Source organism: Serinus canaria, chromosome 11, assembly GCF_022539315.1.
Source record: "Serinus canaria isolate serCan28SL12 chromosome 11, serCan2020, whole genome shotgun sequence".
Lineage (NCBI taxonomy): Eukaryota > Metazoa > Chordata > Aves > Passeriformes > Fringillidae > Serinus > Serinus canaria.
Genome location: NC_066325.1, coordinates 11,467,362 through 11,489,941, shown reverse-complemented (window position 1 = coordinate 11,489,941; position 22,580 = coordinate 11,467,362). Strand labels below are relative to the sequence as shown.

Below are 22,580 nucleotides of genomic sequence, written 5' to 3'. Positions count from 1 at the left end.
ACTTTGATGACATATTTTGGATTTTGCTGTAGTAAATTTCCTTATTCTTATGAAGTGGGTTAGACAACACGCCCCTCTCCAACCTTGTGGTGCTTGTGGCCATTACTGTGGGGGATGTGGAGGTTCCTGCTAGCCCCAGAACAGCATCTTGGTTCTGCAGCAGGGCAGTGCTGGGGCTGCTGGCACCTCTCTGGAGCCCTTCACAAGGCTGAGCACTCTGCTGTGAGGCTGTACTGTCACCAGGAAAGTCCTGGTGTGTCAGCTGCAGTAGCATAAAAAGTATTGCCAGCTGAAATGCAAAAGCATCACCTAATGCAGAAACTGCCTGAAAATTCCTTAGCTCTTGCATATGATCCAGATCACAGAGAGATTACCCCAGTGCCACATGTGATGCTATAAAGCAATTATGGCTGCTGTCATGTTAGTAACTGTGGGCTCTGACAGATCTCTGCTTTGTGGTACAAGTAAGGGTAGCTTTTGTTATATTGCACAGATTGCTTGGTCAAGAAGAGTTCAATTAATATTAAACTTGCCTGTATGAAAAACATGATTTGATTTCTTTAATAACTAGAGAGCTGACAGAGTAATTACATACACTGAATAACTTACTATTGTCCTTAGGAGTTACCTATGAAAAGGAAACTAGATTTGAAAATCATGGTTCGATTTTTCAGCACAAGGAAAAAACAGCAGTAGCTTGACTATTTATCCTAATAGCAAGTGGCACAAACTTTTGCAAACCTTTAAAATCTGTTGTATTGGTTTAGTAATTTGAAAACTTCCTTTGTAACAGGAAGTAAATTTGCATTGCTCCTAAATTTATACACTTACAGGAGGTAAAAATCTGGAAGCATGACTGTAGCTTTTTAAAACAAGCCAGCAAGCAGAATGAATGACATGTTTTAAAAGTATGTTTGAAACTATTGTTATGCTTTTAAAAGTCTGAATAGTTGTTTCTTTACCTTTTGAGCTTGCTTTTCACAGATATTACTGGTGTAAGCTGCCTTGCATGACTGCTCAGAAAGGGAATTTTGACTTTATACTGGAGAATAGAATGGAAAAACAAACTCTGCTCTGTTAGTCATACCACCAATCTACTTCTAAAAGTAACGTGCTGTAACATAATGGTAAGGACAATGTATTCAGCATTCAGTCATAAGTTTAGTCATTGGAAAGTTGAAACCTTGCAATGAAACAGACAAGGTATATGAACAAAAGAAAAAATAGCTTAAACCTTTAAGAATGCGTATTGCAATTGAAATATATTGGTTGTATCACTTTGGGGGTAAGAATCTTCTTCATGATGGAGTGTAATGTAAATGCAGCTTGCATTTGCATAAGCTACTACAATATCAGTGATACATGGTTTTGGTAATATTTCAGTGTTGTTTATAATCTGTTTTCTATGATTACCATGTTGAACTGTTGTATGTTTGAATACTGTGCAAAAAAAAAAAAATTATGATCATCAGATGCTTAATGCCCTGCAGGTCTGAGCTCTGTTCAATTTTGAAACATACTCAGCAAAGTCAGTCTGGGGTACTACATACTGCTTTCACTATATCTAGTATCTGGAAAAATTATTTTAGGTGGTTTTACTGTCAGATTTCCTGCAAGTGAGCTTTTGAAGTGCCATACTTGTCTTGCTTTGATCATATCACAGTGTGTGGAGCTGACTCACAAACCTGGCTTGTATTTGGGAGGTATGGAGTTTGCAGGGAGTGATGTTTGATTCATGTCATGAGGCTGTGGAAAACATGATGCCTGTTCAGGAATATTTGTATTTGAGAAGATTAATCCTGGAGATGTGTAGTGGACATACGTATTAAATGCTCGTTGAAAACACGCAGTTTTTGAAAGTATGACTAATCCCAAGATGAACTGTGAAGTGTACTGTACTTAGGCATACTTGCTCAAGTGTCATCTGTTTGGCTGCGAGTCATTGCAGGCTTTAGTTATAGGAGGTTTCTTTCTTTTTTTTCTTCCCCCGCCCTGCCCCCGCAAGGGATTAATAAGGTGTGGTGTAATTTTCATCAAAGAGCAGTTACACAGTATGGCAGGGTTTCATAGCTGGGTTACTTTTCAGGTGCTAAGTGATTGAAGTATTTTGAAATTGAGATAAATACCAAAGTAAGGGTGCTTAGTCACATTAGTTTGACTTAATGTTTTGGAGTCTTCTGGAAACTTCTTGTTTAGCAGCTTCTGGTTAGGTAAAAGAATAACAAATAGTCAGGTACTTTTGTAAGTATCTTTATATTTACTTTCATTTTCCTTGCCAAAATCCAGAATAAATTTTCATGGTGTTTGCTCACCCCTTTCTGGGATTAAGGCCCCTTCGAAGAAAAATAAATGATGGTCAAAATATCATTCAAATTTCCACATGAAACAGATATAGAATAGAATGGTCTGCAAATTCTTTTAAAGATAAATAGATATGGAATAGAATGGTCTGCAAATGCTTGTGAACAGCCTATGTGTGAGAGCTGAGCAGTGTCACTCTGGGCCTGAACAGGGTCTCTGTCGTAGGGCTGTTGAGGAGCAATGGCCTTTTGGACAAGAGGTGCTGTTTGGAAGAATTTTACAGTCCCGTTTGTGTGAACATCCTGTGGGCCAGAGGCAAGGCAGTCCTGGTTGTTTTAGATCCAGTGGTGTGAATTGAAGCACCAGCCCAGCCTCCTCTGCAGGAGCCCTTGCTGTTAATGCCCACCCTGTCTGGAGGTCAGCATGTGGTAGGAAGGGTGGCACCATCTGTCACTCCTGCCCTGGCCACAGAAACTGCAGGGCTTTAATTGCAGGAATCCAGTGTCACATTTGGATAGGCCAGACAGCTGAGCTCTTAGGAAGCAGGGCTTGGCTAACACTTCATTCAAGCCTGCCAAGACCTCCCTACCTCGGCGAGCCGTGCAAGCGCTGCCTTGGCAGGAACGCTGATCGCACCCCAGGGCATTCCACTCCCCTCGGTGGGAGCACACAGCTGCATCCCACAAGGCAGCACTAGTTTCAGCAATCCCTAATGGTTCCTCATTTCCCTCTGCAGCTCAAAAGCTGAAATCATTGACATCTGTAATACAGCTTTGGTGCCAGAGCCATACTTGACTCTCTACTCAGTCACATGCAGCTCGAAAGACACAGGTGGGGCTCAGACTGCTGGGAACTGCTCCATCTCTCTCCTGACAGATTTCACAAGATCCATACATGACCCTTTAAGGCACCAGTGCAAATATGGGGTTAAGACAGCCTATGTCTTATGCAAAACTAGGTTAGGTCAAACCCTTAGCTTCTACAAGAACCATCTATGTGAAACTTCAAGTGGAAACTCACACAGATTTTTTTTTTAAACTATTGTTTTTAATTAATGAAGGACAATATACAAGACAGACTTTACATTCCTGTATTCAGTGCCAAAGCAACTTCTTAATTTTGGTATACCAGAATCCACATGGAGTGTTTCTTCTCTTTGTAAGCATTCCCAGCATCCTAAGGGGTGGGAAGCAAAAGCTCTAAATATTCTTCTCAGTCCTTCCAGGAGGTCTCATCTCACTTTTAAGTCCCAGAAAGGAAGAAGCATTAATTTACTAATGGCTTTAAAAAGATAATTTAAACTGCTGTGGTTATCCTAAAAGGATTTTTGATGCACATACAAGAAGTAGGCCAGGACAGGGGTAGTTGAAACAATTTTGAACTCTCTGTGCTTGTTAGCCTTCTGCATTTGTTACCATGGTTATTTCTAGTCAAAATGTTACACTGGCAGGGGTGTCTGCTAAAACAACAAACTCTGAGCAAATATGGCAGTATATTTTCCAACAGGATTGTTTCCAGTATTTGTGCAGGAAAAGTCTAAAAGCAGAGATCTCCCAACTGGTGACCTGAAATACAAGCTAATATCTCCATTAACATTGATCAGCACTGGGTTTTTTTCATTCAGAATAAAGAGTACTCCAAACAATATCAACACACAGTTGATAGAACGTAGCACATTTGCTTGGACCACATGGAAAATGGGTGGAAACTCAGATCTGTGCAGACTCTTGTGAATGAAAAACAAAGTCTCTGATGCAAAGTTCTTGACCTCTAGAGTGTACAAGATCACCATGGGCAGAAATGGTAATTGGAGAAGCAGGTGTTCCTAGTACATGGATGTTATCTGGCTCTTCAGCAGACAGGCCACCAAGCTTGCACGGCCTCCAAGGGCACCTCTGAAGGAGGGGAGCTGGAGCCTGCTCCTGACAACTGGGAAGAGGGGATGGAATACTGAGACCTTACTGACCTGAGATTAAAAGCAATGAGGGTCTGTGTGGTAGAGCGAAGAAAGGTCAGAGCTACAAAAGAGCATTAGGGAACCTCAGGTCAAAGACATGATGATGATGATAACAGCAGCTGGATGATGATGATGATGATGTTGACAGCAGCTAGCAAGAGATTCTAGTTGTAAAAAATAACATTTTTCTGCAAAACAGGTTGCATGATGTACTATAAAATTTCAGCAGCACTTTACACATTTAAAATTATAAGAAAGTTATTATAAGTATACAAGAAAATCTTCCAAATATGCAATCTTTTTTAATGGAAAGTATTTCTGAATCATAAAAGCAGTGGATCTATACCATGGTGAGTAGCATGTTTCTCTTGAAGCCTTTACATTTAGCTACTCCCTCTAACAAACTTTTGCTAGATTAGAGCTTATTTATATTACTACTCTCCATTTGGGCTCCGAGCCTTCAGTTTTTTCAGAATTGCAATTTTAACAGCATTCCTTTCACTCAAAAGAAAGTGAAAACAAATAGTTTCCAGAAATGGTTCAGTGCTGTTGGCTGAGGCCAACTGAAGCCTGCATTTTTTGTCTTGAGCTGTTAACCTGCTACTGCCTTACACTGCACTTCAAGTTACTTCAAGTGATTTTATCTAGAAGGTGGTCACTGATCAGTAACTGAAAGGGTTACCTAGGTCCTCCTCTCACAAATCCAATCATCCTTTTGCCTTTTGTTGCAGGAGTCATGAGCTAAAGAAACCCATTAGTAGCTATTTTGAACAAATTAATGAGTGCTAAATATATCCAGCCACTCAGAGCAGCATGATTCATTCATAAATAAAAGCCAAGTCATTGGCCAAGGTCCTATTTACATAAATTAATGAAATGTTCACATTTACAACAATGTGTAGTTTAAAGATAATTGCAGGGACATACAAGAGCAGAACTCTGGCCTGTGTTTTTTGGTAGGAAATTAAGGAATAAATGAAGAGATATGGTGGGTATGAAAGAATATAAATCAGGTTGATCCAAGATGGGCAGTGTGGCAGTGGGAGCTCTGGAGATCTGCAGGGGTTTCCTGCTGCTGACCTTCACAACACTCACTGTGGCTGGCTTAGGAAAAGAGCAATTCCTATAATTTGCCAGGAGGATGACCATAGAAAGTCCAAAGATCTGCTTCATGGGTTGCAGTGATAGCTTTTAACATTGTGCCTCTATAGCAGAGGTACTATTGGGGTTGGATCTCTTGTTTCTAGATCAAGGCAATAAGAGGAGTTTTATCTGTAGTTTGGGAAGTAAATACTTGGAGTTTGTAACAATATGAAAGCCTAGCTACTAACATTCCTGCCCAAATCCACCATCTTGATTTTGTGCCTTTTTCTCTTTCAACTACCTGGCTGGCTTAAAGAAGAAATGAGAAAATAAGTGAGCTGGACTGTGGAGCCAGCTTGTAGATTGTTGCTATTTATGCCATCCCTGTTGCTAGGGATGCTCAGTAGAACAGGGGTTGTAGGAGTGGTGGTATCCTTTCCTGGACAGGTAACACTGTTGGGACCAAAACCAGCAAACTTTATAGTTCACAAACTCTTCAAAAGGTCCTGGTCAGGGGAGATGTGCAGCACTGGACTACTGGGTCAGCATGCAGATGCCTCTCTGGAGAACACAGCTGCTTCACAACAGACTTGACTGGAAGCTTAAGAGATATTAAATTAAGAGGGGGAAATACTATTCTTGTATTTAATTAATAGGAATGTTCTATTAGTGCTTTTTTCTCTCACCTTGCAGCTATTAGGGGTGACACAAGGATATATTCACCTGCAATTGCACATCAACAAAACCACCCAGGTGAGGTGTAGGCTGTACTTCTGATGTACAAGAGCAAGGTGCCTGTCAAAATGTACCCTGATTCATTGGTGGCAGAACATCCATGGCTAAAAAATACTTTTGAATTAAGATATCAGTAGGTATTTTCTGTGAGCTTGTGGATCAAGATAAGCAGGTTTTCCTAGATTCCAGCACGAGATCCATAACAACATAACCTCATCTGATAAGTTTTCCTTGAACTTTTCAGTACTGAAAAGATATTTTCTGTGATATGGGGGACATCATCATGCACACAAAAGGAAATACTACTTCATCAGCTTAGCTGTCTCTTAAATGTAGGGAGAGTTGGTGCCAGGGAGATTTTGGCAACTAAAGTTCTACTTTGGTTCAGATATAGACTGTTAGTCATAGCTTTCTCATCTTCTCAGAGGACTTGTATGTTCCTTTGTGTTGGGTTTTCTTTTCCTCAGTCAGCTGTAAATTAAAATGAATGTTTTCAAAATTATGGATTAATCTGAATTTGATGCCAGAATGGTTTGTGAGATACTTTGATCTAACTTGCTGTCTAGCATAGACCAGACAGAAAAACCTACATGCCTGACTGGAAGATACTAGACAGATCCTTTGCTATTTGGTTATTTTGTTTTGGAGAGTTTTTTGGTGATGTGTTGTTTTGTTCTAAGGTTTTTTGTTTTGTTTTTGTTTTGTTTGTGTTTTGTTTTGAATCAAGTCTTGGCCTTCTTTTTATAATCTATAGAGATGGAGTGAACTAAACTAATTAATTACAGTGCAATAGTGGTATCTGCTTTTCTATCTGAAATTGCCACCCTGCAGGTACTTTTTGGCAGGTTGAAGAGCTGTGCAGCCAGTTTTGGTACCTACATTAAGTTATGATATCTGCTTTCTGAGTTGTGCTTTTAATGTGTCAGGAATGCCAAGCCTATATCCCTGAACTGGTTTTCCACCTTAATAAAAAAGAGCCTGGGATGAGTCCTGTGAAGTTGAGCCCCTTGTTTAGGCAGTATCTGTTGGTCCTTGCTTCCTACTCTCTCTAACACTCTCAGGATTGCCCCTGTGAGAAATGTGCTTTGTGCTGTGCATGCAGCAGGGCAGATCCTGGTTCTCAGCAATCTGGGATGGAGGGTGTTGCTTTAAAGACTGCTTTTCTTTTGCACGTTGTCAAAATAAAAACCAGCCAGCAGCCTCCAAGTTAAGCACCCTCTGGGGAGGATGCAGTACCCATTTTAGGCAGCATGAGATTCATAACTGTGCCAGGGTAAAACAAAGTGCCCAAGACATCTTAAATCAGCTCCAGACAAGTGCCAAGCAGCTTTCAAGAAGATTAATGTACAAACCAATAGGAGGAAAATGCCTTGACATTCTGCTAAAGAAGAATCAAGCACAACAATCTGTGATACTCTTAAAAAATTGTCTTTCCCCATTTAGGGATTAATCCAATTCTAAGTTGTAACTTCAATGTTTGGACTCAAAGACTAATGCAAAACATTCCTTTTCCTTCCAGTCTTCATTAGAGATTAATTTTTATTGGAGTTATACTTTCTGTACTATCTTAATCTTTACAAACTCTTGCCTAACAGAATCCCCTAAATTCTTCCTCTCAGTAAAGGGTTATTACAAAAGTGTGAGACAGTCAACGCTCCTATCTATAAGAATTCTAGTAAATCTAACTTTTACTCTCAGTCATTAGAAAGGAAGCCTGCAAGATGAATGTTCTTTCTGACTCCACTAAAGGAAGCAGAGTGACTGTACTTTAAATTACATATAATGCAGGTTTAAACAGGGATTTACAGCCAAGGCAAAAGGTTACATACCCTTTAAAGCCATTCTCAGTGTTTTCTTAAAACCCACTATGTGCAGTTTTCTGATATTTCTTAGACATGCTTTCTAGAATATGAAGTACAGATATCAGACATATTTGAAATTAATATTATGTTTACAATAGTATGCTATTTAGCCATGAAGAATATTTTCTTAGAGAAGACAAATGCTGCACCATTTTAATTTACTTGTAAATTTTAATGGCTGTGTGTGGTACTATTGAGAATGATATTGGCAAATTTACCATTACAGTCATGGCTACTGTTTGCATAATTGCCTAGAAAAATTAAAATTGTACTCTTATCAAGGATTATAGTTACTGTTGGATTGTGTTGGTATTTTGGAAGGCCTAGGCAATGGTAATTTCCAAGTGGGTGTGATTTCTTTACTTTGTACCTTTCTGTTACCACTGAACACAGGAGTTTCACAAGAATTGTCACTGAGTTCTTCACAGAAAAGTTTTCCTTTTGGGAAAAATCTGCATTTGGCACAGGGTAGTGCTGGTAATACTCTGAGTGCCAGCCATTAGGTGGGTTCTCCAAGAATTTGGGCATTGTGAGCACAAAGTGAAACCTGTCAGTATCATCCTTCCTGCAGCAGGAGGACTGTAAGAACTTCTCTTGACATCAATTTGCTTGAGTCTTCTTTAGACTAATATAAGATCACAACAGTGCACAAATCTACCTGTTCTGGCTAGCAACACCCTTCTTCCATTTTCCATCCTCCAGCTACTCAGCTTCTTCTGTGGAAATTAATAAGACAAAAGTTTTTTTTAAGTTTGCAGCTTGCGCCTTATGTTTGTTCTTAGTGGGCTGTTTTCCTAATAGGCTTCCAGCAATGTTATTTTCCCCTCAGTCCAAGCTGTCCAGTCCATGCTTTGTCACTGCCATTCTGCACATGGCCTCCTAGCTCGATATGCCATGGAAGAATGTGAAAATTACCCCAGGGCCCATCATAGCTCCCTGCCAAGATGAAGCAGAGGCCTATTAACAGTTTGAAGCAAAATCCTTCTTGTTTCATCACAGTGCAAACTTTTGCTTGGGCAGATTGCAGGGCAGTTTTGTTCACTGGTTACTCAGACCTTATGATAAATCATCGTGGCTGAGTCTGGTGTTTTCAATTTGTCACACAGTGATTTTTTATTTTTGTATTTCTAAACCGCTTTAAAGACATAATACATCATGACTGTAAAATGGTGTTTGGTAGGAAACATAGAGATGATCTTGAAGATCTCAAAATCTCATAATTTAGGGTCAAACAAAGTGGTTTTGTCATCAGCTTTTGTATGAATCAAGGAAGGATTAACTGTCTGTTTAGGAAGACCCTGGTAGCTGGTTTCTGGCTATTTCTGTTAGGGTAAAGTCAAGACAGTAACTTATGCCAGAGAGGAACTGTATTCTTATAGCCACCAATTTCAAAAGTTCAAAAACCACGAAGTAGGTCCCCTAATACTTTAAAAAGCATGATCTTCTACTACAATCCTTTTATTTGCCTGCTTGCTTTTAGTTTTGAATTTACTTTGTACATCCCCAGCTTTTCTTTTCAGCCTTGAAAATTAGAAAGAGATCCTTGCCTAATCATTTGTCCCTATGAAACTGTGAGAGTAAAAGGCACTTCTTAAAATAGAACTTTTTTTTATTGCTTGAGCCCGGCATAGGAGAATGCTGAGGTCATAGTCTAACTCTCACAGAGTAAATCTATTTTGTGCAATAATCACCATCATCTATGGAATCCTGACAGTTTGCTTTTTAGGTAAATACCGAGCTATTGTACTGAGTGAATATCAGTTACTACTCGGTGGAAGTCTTGTGCATCAGTTTAGTTCTGAATAGTTTTTTGTTACTTTACTTTGTTTTTCTTCTCACATAATTCTTAGTCTGGAAATTCTGTCTACTTAGGAGCCCTTAAGAGAGACACGTCTGTTATTTGGGTTTAAATCCTGGCTCTGGTGACGTCAATGGAAAAAAATCACCCATTGACTTCAGCTGGGTCAGGATTCCTCCCATGTGGTTTAGATTTTATTGATTTTAACTAAGGCTGTACTGCCATACATACATGAGAAACAAACTGTAGAAAAGAAGCCAAAGATCAAACTCTTCCCCAAAACAGAGTCCTGGACTGTCGTTCTCACCAACACCTGTCTCATAATCTCATTTACACATCTGGATTTCTCTTCTGAAAGGAGACAAATACAGCACAAACTGTTCCTTAGTTTTGTGGTAAGTTGTAGAACTAAGTTGCCTTGTACAGCTCAATTAGAGGGCAGGAGCTTGGGAGATTTCTTCAAGCATCAGTCTTACTGCACATCAGTAGGCAGACACAGCCCTGCATGCTGATGAAGAGTCAAGCCACTTCTGAGAGTGGCGTCTGAGCTGCAACTTGATGTTTTGGTAACATTTGGCCTTGAACTCTCTAATATCATAGCAAGTACAATATACTTCATTGTGAAATTACTGTGTTGTGAAATAAGGATTCTTCTGCCAAGAAGGAAAGATGCTGAGACCTCCTGAAATGTGGGTTACATTAACATGGAAGAAGAAAAAAGAAATCTTTCAAATTTAGAATATATCCACAAAAGTCTGTGTGGATCTTGGTTTTTTCCCCAAAGGCAAATCTTTTGAGGGTATTTGGAGCACCTTCTAAATTTAGGATTTGAGAAGTTGTTTCCTCCCATATCAATCCTTGGGGAGAAGAGACTGTATCTCTCTTTTATTGTTGCACTCTCTTACAAAAAGGTGTGTTCAGGGCTAACATCTTGCAGTCAATGGATTGTGTCCTTGCTGTCACTGTGGCCATGCTGACAAGTGAGGTCCTATGTGTGAATTAGGCACCGCTAAAAGCTGCCACTCCTATAATATCCTAATAAACCAAATAAAGTGGGAAATCCAAGAAAAGTCTGCTAATAATATTTGTTATTACTGGGCAGCTCTGTATTTAGAAATAATGAGCCACCATCAGAGAGATTATTTTTTCCTAGAAATGTTGCGACATTGATTATCAGGTGGGGATCTCCCAAGACCTGTGAGGATCTACTGCTCCACCTTGTGGTCTGAGAAACGCTTCCCGTTACTCTGTAGAGAGTCCTGTGCCAGGAAAAGTCCAGCCTCTTCCTCTTTTTTTGTTTAACTGGAATTTGACTGCAACCAGCATCATACTTTCCCTCGAGATATGAATCTTAAGGACAAGTAATGTGCTGTCACCTTGGGTGTGTTTCAGGACAGACATTGCAAGAGGTCTTTCATTGCAGAAGAGAAAAATAGAAATTAAAATATCAGTGAAGAGTGCTGTGCACACATACCCACATAGGTTAGGAGGTGCAGAATAAACTAAAAATAGCTGGCAAAAGCCAAGATACACAATACTCAGATGTTTTTCTCACTATATACACTGGGCCCAAGGAAACAGTGGTTTGGGTGGTCAGTGAGGCAGTTGTAGAAGGTTCATTCTGCCATGCTGCTGTTGGGCCAGAGAATCAGCTCATTCCCACAGTCCTGCAGGCTTCAGTGAAGATGAATGCTGTGCAATTGCCCAGCCACAATCCTTCCCCTACATCAATGCCACAAAAGCTGTTTCTCAGACTAGCAAGAGTGCTGCAGCAAGATGGGGCACCCAGAGCTTGGAAATCCTGCAATAACTTTCTCCAGCTCTGAAATAAAGGCTGCAAAGGAGTAATATTCTTCTGGTGTTGAAATCACAATTCTTGTGTACTTCAGTGGGGTGGGACCAAACCAGTACTTGCTCTTCTGATGCTGGGTTTGCTCTAGGGAAGCAGCTTATAACAAAGCATTCTAAGAAAGACTTTGTGTCTGTGTGGTCTAACACCACCTGTCTGGGAGGGTTGGATCCTATTTTGGACATCTAGCATATATTCTTACACAATTACAATAGCCAAGCTGTAGCAATCAGTTAATACCTACATTAAGAACACAGCTTCTGCAATCACTTGTGCTTTTGGAAGTGAGTGGTTGTGTTCATAAAGCCTTAAGGAGTAGGAGCACTGGAAAAATTACCATCTTCTATAAAAATACTTACTGTATAATAAGGGCAACTTGTCTTGCTACATACCAGCAGTCAGAATGTTTGCCATAAAAAAACATTTATGGACTGACAACACACAAATGCCTGCTCAATCTTGCCTGAATTTTGCTTAGCAATGTGTTATCACAGAATTCTGCTCACTGGAAAGTTGGTAGTGTGCTTTAGATGAATATGAGGGTAGAGAAGGATGTGACTTGCACAGCCAGACCTCCCTGCTGACAGTTTCTGCTTCTGAATGGTAAACCCTGGTCCCCAAAGTGCTGCTCTGTGCTGTCACCTTTTGTCATGCTGCAGGAAAGATTGCAAAACTTCTTTGAATAGAGAATAGGGGAAAGGAGGAGTGAAAATAAAACAAAGGATAGTTTTCATAAGTAGCTTAGAGGTTCTTTCCTATGGTTTTGTTGAAGAATATTTCACAAGGCAAGGAAATAAACTGTTTTCCTTCCATGCCTCTCACCCCCTTTTCCCTTCTTTATGGATTAATGGTTTCATAAGCTCTGTGGCTAAAATTAATTATGTTGAATCTATACAGAAATTTAGATGCTGAGTTATACTACAGTTACCCAGAATTTCCAGGAGAACAGGAATTACTCAACAGTGCTGGGGATCTAGGCACTTTTGGTGCTGATTTCCTGAAGAACTCAGATATCCATCTGTAGGAAATCAAGTTTTGAATGTCAATAAAGCCTTGCATTTGAAACTGTTCTGACTTGGCACCAGTATATAAGAGCTGCACAATTAGGATGAAACCTAATCAAAATGGGCATCCACTGTACATCTTTGCTTTTGTCAGCTGGTCCACACCAGCTCTTTTATTGTCAGCTGGAAAATCAGTTTTGGGAATTGATTGGAGCACCCTATAGATCAGTTCTCAATACTTGCCCTGCACAGCCACAGGATGGTCCTCTTAATGTGCAACATCAAGCTAAACATTATGGATCTCATCTAGAACCTTTCTATGCTAGTCTGTCTCTAGACCCTTGTAAATTTGTCAAGCTAGGAGTTGCTAGAATTGTTCAAGGACAAATAACATCCCTGCACAGGCAGGTGTTTAGCTGAGGATCTATATAGTGTGCCATTCATACACTGCTTCATGGTATCATACCTCAGGGTCAGAAACAAGAAGTTTGCAATTGATGAAAGATTTGGGTGAGAAATTCAGTCCTTTCCTCTCAGTTATTCTTAATACTTCTTGTGTAGTAAGTGTATGATGCAGTAGCTTATAACCCTGCAGAAATTCCTGTTCTGAAGGTTTATTTTGTGGAGCCAACAAGACAGGCAGAGCAGATGAGGGAATTTCAGAGAAGCAGCTGGTAATTGGCACGTGAGCTCCAGTGCTGAAGGGCCTGTGTGAATCCATGCTCTGCATGCACCAGGTGATTAGTGGCTGATCAAGGAAAGGAAAGAGAAGAGATGGAGTGGGAAAGGGAAGACAGCATCTGTGAGCTGGACACTGACTCTGGATCTAGGAAAGGAGGTACTGCCACCCCACACAGCTGAGCATTGTCCCCAATGTCACACTGTGGCTGAGAACCCAGAGCTCGTGGTGAAGAGATCAGCATAACAGTTTAACCTAGCTGAGGTCAGTGGTTTGATGTGCTAATGGGAATTGAAAACCCCTTTTTTAGGAAACCGAAATCACTGGATTTGCATCTGAGCTTTGATTGACTGATGAGTCAAACTCTTGGCGTAGGCTTTGCAGTGAGATTACTTCAAAGTTGATTTATTATTATCATCATCAATGCTATTTTGAAGTATAAACTTTGATATTGTAAGGCAAAGGTCATCCACCTTTGAACTGCAAAGTGCCAGGTTATATTCTTCCCCAAAATAGTGATTAAATTTGGTGGCAGACACTTTGCAAACTTGAGGGGGCAGAGTGCAGTAGAAAGACAAGGTGGTGTTGTCAGCAGCAGAGTTTGCTCTCAGTGGAGTGTGTGGTGGCCAGGCTCTCTCCCAGCTCTGTGGGAGGTGACAGCTCCACCGTGTCTTTCTCCATGTGTGACAGCTCTGGGCTCCTGACTTTGTGCTGGGACTGTTCAGGGATATTTGGATGTGGTTTTTGCTGCCTTTGGTACCTGTGCTGTGGATTGCTCAGCCCTGCATTACAGCTTATGGAACCATGAGTAGGACAGGGAGCGTTAGGATAAATTGTAAGATACTTCTACAGTGTTTTAATTGATGGCAAACTGTTGGAGTAAACAATTTCTTCTGGTAATACTATGGTCTAAAAACACTTTAAAATAATGCTGCAGGGGAGATTTAAAGTGTGCATTATGATGGCTAGAGTAATGTTAAAATATTTATCTGCCACTATTCTTAAATTCATTAAAAGCATAATCTGATTCTTATGATACAGTAAGTCTCCAGTGACTAATCCAACAATTACATGCTTCCTAATGAGTAGTCTGAACATGACTGACCTTGCAAATACTTTGGCTCACAAAAGATGTACTTTATGGTGGTAAATTCCTTTTCCCCAAATTTCAGTGGGAAATATTAATTCTGCCTATGGCTATGGGAACAGGAAACAAAAATGAACGTTAATACTGAAAACGTCTTGCACAAAAACTACAATAGCTTGTTAACTAAGACTGAGCATCATCCTCCCCCACTGTGAGCACATCAGTTAATCATAGTAGGCATTACTCAACTTCATTTGGCATCAGTAAAATTTCAGATGTAATCCAAATATCAGGGTAAATCTTTCCCTGGTGAATTTGATGAGAGTATAATTTTAATAGTAGTCTTCTTCTTTAATTCACCATAGACTCTTGTAGAGCTGGGGAGCAATGAAAATGTTGGTTGTGTTATAAAGAATTCTTTGGACTATATTGATGTTGATCACTTACAGAGAGAGTTAAACAGTTAGGGAATCTTTTCCTTAAAAATCATTTTTTTAAAAAAGTGCTCTTGCCAGAGAGGTTATAACAAGGATTTAGCTCTTGTAAGATTAGCCAGTAGAAATGATCGTAGTTGATGATTGCTCCAGTGACAACTCCTGCTCCTTTGCAACTCTGACAAATGCACTGCCCAAAAATATTCCATCTGCTGCAAACAGTGCTTTTCCTCTGTGCTGCAAGCAGCAGTCAAATACATGTAAGTTGTGGTCTTTTTTTCCAGTTGGACTGACAAGGTGATGTTTGAGAATTCCCCCTTTTGGAGTGTTGCCATATCTACTTAGTGGGAGCTTGCAGATTTTCCCCATCTGTTCAGAGTCTACCCTATCACCTGATAAATACTTTGGAGCACACAGTGGACATATCCTGCTTCCAGGAAGTCAGTGAGGGCAAGAACTCCTCCAGTCTGTTCATACTAAACTGTCCTGTAAGCTTTCTGTGGCACATTTCATTACAGTACATTTGCTGGATCTGTCTGCCCTTGTAAGGCAGGCAAGTCCTGTGAAAGTAGGTAACTGATATAGAAAAATAAATGCTCTAGATTTTTAGATCTTACTAAAGACTGCGGATTTTTTTAATAGCAGAAGAATGATTCCAAAAATTACAGTTGTTTACAGAAGGGTTACATTCTGCCATCTATCTTTGTGCAGAAGTCCCCTTGGGGTCTCTCAGCAGGCTACTCCCAAAACACAGATGTTTCTGGCTCTTCATTCAGTGTCTTATTTCTGCTGGATGCTTCTTACTCTCTAGCTTTTTGTTACTGGGAGCTTGTTAAAATATAAATGTTTCTTTTTGTTACCACCACCAGTGCTGTCTCCGACGTTACCCAACAAAAAAAGTCTGTATAGCTGCCACTGGGTGGTGTGTGCCTTGTGTAAGTAAAACTCACTAAAGTAAACTATCAGAGTTTTCTATAAGTGGAACTTCCAGATCTAACCCAAAAGCCTCCATGTCTGTTTTTTTTCCTAGAAAATTTCCTTGGAGTTTATCAAAGAAAGAAACTCCAAGACTTAGCTAGTAAAAAGAAGGGGGTGTATATACATCCATGTCCTTGTAAAATTCAACGTTGAATGGGGGGATACAGTGTGTGTTTATATTTTCCTTCTCAGTTCTTGCAAGTTTCCATGCTTTCTTGAGAGGCACCTACTTTTCCAAACATGCAAAGGCCCTTAGTGTGTCTGCAGGCATCTTGAATTAATCATAGTTAGCTTTAGGACATAGTCCATATGCCAACCACCTAACTTTTTTTTTTTTTTAATGTAAAGGAAGATGCCATTTTTTACCAGTTCCATGTTCTTGATGTTGTTGTTCGAATTCTAAGACCATTTGTAGAACCTTTGTGGTGTGGCTGCTGGTAGGATAGCAGAATTTCTTTTTGTTAGGTGGCACAAGCTGTGCTGAGCCAGGACTTGGGGCTCTGTGAGCTGCTTGTGCTTCTGTTTCACCGAGTATTTTGTATCAATTGGCTGATAACATGTTCATAACCTACAGGTTTGACTGTCCAAAGCCAGCTCTAGTTAAGGCACTGAGTCTGAGTAATTGCTGAGGCTTTCAGAATAAGGAGAAACTGCAGGAGGAAGAGGAAAGGAAACCTTTTACCTTCCACTGCTTTACTTCATGCATACCATCCAATTCAAGTTTATCTCTTCTGTTGGTTTCTTCTTTACCTAGCAATTCCTTATAAATATCAAAAGGCAAACTGTAATCCTAGTATAAGCATCCTGTAATTTTTTTTATATATTAAGTCTAGACAAGTATAAAAACAACTTCTGATTTCATCCCTTTAATTTGCTCAGCAGTCCAGAAAAACTACTAAGATAGTGAAATTGAGTTTTCCCCATGTCTATATCCACATACCAATTTTTGCATGGGCATACACAGGAATTATATGAAACCCATTGTGTTATCCTTTTGAGTCAGTAAAAGTTAAATTAGTGCTGGAAAGGTTCCCTCATGCAATAGCAGTGGGGGGTGTGGGGGGGAAATATTTAAGAATATCCACGATTTATGACTGGAAAGATCTCAACAAAATCCAACAATATCCCACAGCTCTGCCTGTTGCCTTTTGTTTTTTGGTCTTGTAGGAAAATTTACACATAAAACAAACAAGCCCTCGAGCACAGTTTGAAAGAAAGAAGGGACTGAGTTGGCTTGAAACACAGTAAAATTCTTCTAGAGCCTGAAACTCTTACAAGAGTTTCTGCTAACTAAAACTGATATGTATGTCCAACATAAGAGGCAACTGATGGAAAAATTTCAAGATACCAGAGTGTTTGGTCTCTGTATCAGTAAACTGTTCTTGGCCATTCTATAGACTGTGGTAGCAAAGGGCCTCTCTACCTTTGAGATGAAGAATTACTGCAAACTTTTCACTGAAATGTGCCTCTTGTAGCTGTTGGCTTTCTCTTCACTGCCATTTGGAAGTATTTGAATCAGAAGATGATAATGAAGACCCAGTTTTTTCTAGCTGAACTGACATAAAATAATACATGGTGGCTAAACAAAATTCAAGAGATGCAGACTTACCTTCTGTGCCTGAGCTGGCAGTGAATTATGAAGGAAGCAGGTTAGGAAATTAAGTGACCCAAATTACAACAGAAAAGAGTTCAGGCATTCTGGATGTCACCTTGTGTAATGTGAGATAGGAGAATATATCTCTTTTCCTGAAAATTGCCAGATGATGTGGAGATGTGGCAGTGGTGCCTCTGTCCTGAGTGGTATGAATGATGCTGCCCCACCTGCACCTGACCCAGCAGGAGCCTGCTGGGCTCCTGATGCATTCTGCTGCTGTAGTGTGAATGGCTAGGACTATTTTTGGACGTAACGAAATAAGGATGGAGGTTATTTTTCAGTACTAACTACTTTCCTCAGTCTGTCTGGGTGGTGAGCAGAGAGATTTTCTGACTCCTATCAGAAGTTTTGGAGCTACCAAGCTCGACCGAGTGTTTCATTAGCACCAATATCCTCTTAAGTTCCAAGGACAGGTATAATTCCATGTTATTTGATAGGGATTTTCCCATTCATCCTGCATTCCTATTTTCACAGGAGGAAATTATTTTATGCTACAAGTGTGACCTATTAGCCTTTATCACCAGGCAACCACACTATCACTATATACATACACAAACACTTTTCAGAATGTGCTTTCTCTCGGTCAGTTCTATCTGTGTGGTTCAGCGTTCACACACAGTTCTCCATCTGCCAGGCAGGGTCTGTTCTTTCTGTGTGTGATTTGAGAGCACCCCAGGCACCTGCCTGGCTTGCAGATGGTGTTACTCCATCACAGTCTGGAGTCATCGCTGACAACACAGTGTACTTCAGGGATATGAAAGAGGATGATGGAGTTAAGGTCTTGCTGAAGACATGCCAGACAATCTGAGCCAACTATAGTTACTCTGCGCAATTTTTTGTTTCTGTCATTGCCAAACAGTGCAGGAGGTGAGGTTTTGTTTGTAGCAAGTCTCCTACCTACTTTGGAGGAGGGGAGAACCCCCACACTGCAGAACCGAGGGCAGAAATCACAATCCTGCATTAAAACTGCCCCCACAAAACCTATCAGTGGTCTGGCGCTAGCTCTTCTAGATGCTGTTTTTCTGCTGGAGTGTTTTTGGTTTGGCCTTTTTTCCCCCCCTCCTCTCGGTGCTATTTTTTGCGAACGAAAAAAAAGTGTTAAGCAGCCTGGAGTGGCAGCAGAAGGCTGTACTGAAAAACTAAGTTAAACTTCGAGGAGTGCGCGAGCAATCGTTGCCGGGAAGGGGCTGCGCGGTGCCCGGGGGCCGCGGGGTCCCCGCTGCCCGGGAGGAGCGGGGAGCGCTGGGGAGCGCGGCGGTGCCGCCGCTCCTCCCTTGGCCACCGGGCACGGCGCCCGGGCACGGCGGGGTGAGCCCCGGCTCCCGGCTTCCCGCAGAAACTCCGCCAGCGGCAGCGGGATGCCGCTCTGGCGGCGGTGCGGCTCGGGGCTGTGGGGCCGGGGAAAAAGACCTCGCAAGCGGTTCTCTTACCCCCTCCATTTTTGTAGCAGAGGTATGGAAATCGCCAGACGTTGGCCAGGTCCACGGCGAAGCCGATGACGGAGAGGAGGAAGTCGATCTTCTTGCCCCAGGTCTCCCTGTCCTGGGTGCCGTAGCGCGGCGCGGGGGCGGCGGGCAGGAGGCTGCTGCTGGTGTACTGCACCCCGTTGTGCTCCTTCACCAGGAGCAGCTCCACGTCCTTCTTGGGCGGCGGCGGCGGCCCCGCGCGGTCCGGCAAGGGGGCCACCACCGACACTTTGCGCTCGGGCTGGACCTGTTTGTTCATCCTCGCCTTAAACATCCAGAGAGAGCGAGCTGAGGAGGGGGCGCGGGCGCGCAGATAACGGAAGTGCGCTTCCCGCTGGAGGCGACTCCGCGCTCAGCCCGGCGGTGTCAGCGCGGCGGGAGCGAAGCACGGCCGTAATAAGAGCCATGCAAATGAGGCGGGAGAGGGGGGACCGCGGCGCCCGCGCCCGCCGGGGCGCCCCCGGGGAGCGGGGCTGCCCGCGCCTCCTGCCGCGGGGAGCGCCCGCACCTGCGGCCGCCGCCCGGCTCCGACCCGCGCCCCGCACCGCCCCTGGTGCCCCGCACCGCCCCTGGTTCCCCTCCGAGTTACTCAGGTCGGCTCCGTCCTGCCGCAGACTACGGCGCTCTAGGAGCTGCTGCTTCCCGCCAGGCAAAACCCGCATCCCTAGTCCAGGCAGCTGAAATTGCCCTTAGCAGGCAACAGGTAGAGCCTGCTTGGATTGCCCACTTCCCTTCTTTCTCGGCTGGTCTCCCCTGCCCGCTAGTGTGGCTTTAGTTAAACAGGAGAATTTTTGGCTTTTGACATCAGAACCCGGTGGGATGCAGGCTGCACGGCAGAGCTGGACACTGCTAATGCTCCTATGCCAGGGCCGATGGATGCCCAGCTTCTTCTTTCATGGCAAGTATGAGGCTGGTAGAATTCAGTAGTCAGGTTGAGGCATTTGTGGGACATTAGCTATTTGCTGCTATTCCAGATGGAACTCGAGTCTTTTGCATGTAAAATGGACAAAGAATAATCTGGCAGAACAGTGACCGGTGCCAGAAGTTGGCTAAATACAGCTACAGAAAGGGGTTTTCAGGGACACTTCTTGTTACAGCTGTGAATAGTAACTCTACATTCTTTGTCAGTTAAGGGAATAAAATTTGTCCGCAAAAGACAGAAACCAGCTTTCCTTTCCTGATATTAAATAGTTTCCCTTCTCCCTGGCACCAGTGAGAGCAGGTCAAGTCACAGAGGATTCTAGAAGGTGTTAACAGCCTACCATACTTATTTATTCTGCTAGGGCTGATAAAACACTAGTACATATATTGTAATACATGAAGAGGCACTAGTCAGAGTTCATAAAGAACACCAGATTTGTCCTCAAACTTGGAATGTGAAAAAGAATATTACCTCAGAGTTAAAGTTCACATTATTGGCATCCTCCCCATCTCTCTTAAGGCCACAGACTAAAAAGATGCTAGCAAGACAGCTAAAATAAAAAGATTTTATGCCTTCACAAAAAACACTTGATTCAAGCTCTGACATCCAAGCTCTGTCTTGAATCCTAAAGTTTTCATTTGGGTGAAGCATTGGAGCAGTGGCTATCCTGTTCCAGAGCACTTAGATGCTTAGACCATGCAGTTCATACATTCTCTTTTGGTCACTGTGTGATTTCCTGTCCTTGTCTCTTTCCAATACACCACACAAGACTTTCTCTCTGCTTTTTGACACTCCATGCCATACATGCTGTAAGTCTGTGTGACTGTCCCATGGTGCCCTCTGAGCAGCTGCTGTTTTCCTGTGCAGTGCAGCCCACGGGATCGTGCTCGTGCGCAGCTGTGCTGCTGCCTCCTCCTTGCACCACCCATCAGTCACTCCACCACATGCACCAAATGCAACAAATACAGACCCTGTGCCATGCACTGCCCCCAGATATGCCCAGCTCACCTGAGTTTGAGTCTGCACCCCCATTCTCCCACAGCAAATAAAGGACACGCTCTGTTTCAGACATCAGGACAGCCTCTGCTCTCAGCTGCACAGCCCTGAAGGCATCTTGTTGGCAAACTCACCAGATAGCACTGAGGGTGTCTCTGTCCCATTCCCTGGTACCTGTGGGGAGGGGGAAGATGACTGAAGGGGGATTGCTCCTTCTTGGTTCCACCACTCAGGGACTGCAGTCTCTCTGGGAGCTGAAGTTGTATCCTAGCCAGTAAGGAGCTTTTTAAACCTGGTTCCCCTCTCTCCACGTGACTATTACTGCCTTAATGATCTGCACAGACTTCCTACGCTAGACAGAGGCACTCCTGTATTGCTTCTGGAAAAATAGGACCTAGCTAAGGAACACCCTTTTCCCCACAAGATCTCAATTAGCTGAGCTTGATCATGATGTCTGTGGTGGGAGGAATCTAGAAAGCCCCCGCTTATTTCCTAAGAGAATTAAGTCGCTCTGCATATATATATATATATATATATATATATATATATATATATATATACACACACACATATATGTATCTATATATATATATATGCCTTTGGTTCTTGCATGGAAACTGTGCACAATCTGGTTAATGTAATATCCGCTGCACCCTCAAGGTAAGAAAGTCCTCAATTGGATTTTATGAAAAAGTTGCTTAATCTTGAATCTGTCTGGATCTTGTTATGCCTAATGTAGCCTGACAGTGGGTAGAGTTGAAGTCAGAAGAGAAGAGAATATTGTACTTAGAAGCCTCAGTGGGCCCAGGCAAGATGGCAGGGTGTTAGTGATATGCCACTGTTGGCTGGGAAACAGGTTGTGATTTACTTCAGAAAACAGTCAGGTACTGCTAGGTTAGTCATCAATTATTCAAATTCTTATCTGTCATTCCTTGCCATGTATGGGAGAATATACTGTGTGCTGTTACAGTAAACTGAGGCTGTCACTCACACCTTAGTATCTAGGAAGAAAAAAACCCCCAAAGAACAGCAATTCTGTGTGTGCTTTCCGAGCTCCATTTGCTGGTGGCGTGAAAGCTCACGGTGCTTGTTGGCAGCAGGGTTTGCATTCTCCAGTGATGGCAGCACAGACCTCTGCCACTGACCCTACAGAACTATAGGAGCTGCCTACAGTCCTTCCCATGGACCTAGGAACATCTCCTGAGAAGGGTGGTACCAAACAAACAGTGCTCAAATATGCTGGAACTTGCACTTTTCTGTTGGTGCATCTGTGAGAGTCTTGCCTCATGACGTGTCTGATACACTTGGTGCACTCTTTTGCTTGGCTTAACTGCTAAGCAAAACAGTAACTGAGAGAGGATATAATTGTTTTGTAAGTAAACTGAGGTAAATGTCACTGAGAAAAACCCCACCACCGTTTCAACCAAAGGATCACAATGAATTTAGTGGGAAAATGAAAAGAGTTATAGCTGTCAAAGCAGTGAATGCAATGGGAACTAAAGACTTGGGGTTTGGGATTTTTTTTATGAGTAGATTTGTAAGACAAAGTTGTTTCAGACTTGAAGACTCAGGGCATTGGTTTCTTATTATAATCCAAGATACAGTGAAAAAAGTAAAAGAGGCAATAGATATATGCATCAAGTACTTAAATTCATGTTCTGGTAAATCCACAGAAACTCATTCTGGCCTTGAGGCTCACCAGCACTAAAAAAAATAAACATTTTTCAAACAAAGTGCAGAAGTTGAATGAAGTTAGGTTAGGTTATTTTGTAATA

The 22,580-nt window shown here is 42.1% G+C and overlaps 1 protein-coding gene across 1 annotated transcript in view; it reads right to left on the bottom strand.

The window, feature by feature from the left end:
* Positions 1-19,268, bottom strand: part of SLC6A2 (solute carrier family 6 member 2) — a 58,493-nt gene extending 39,225 nt beyond the window's left edge. The window contains exon 1 of the mRNA XM_018914600.3: positions 18,852-19,268. Within this exon, the coding sequence (XP_018770145.2) occupies positions 18,852-19,161 (310 nt within the window). The 5' untranslated portion in view covers positions 19,162-19,268. The remainder of the gene's footprint in view (positions 1-18,851) is intronic.
* Between the last annotated feature and the right edge of the window lie 3,312 nt (positions 19,269-22,580).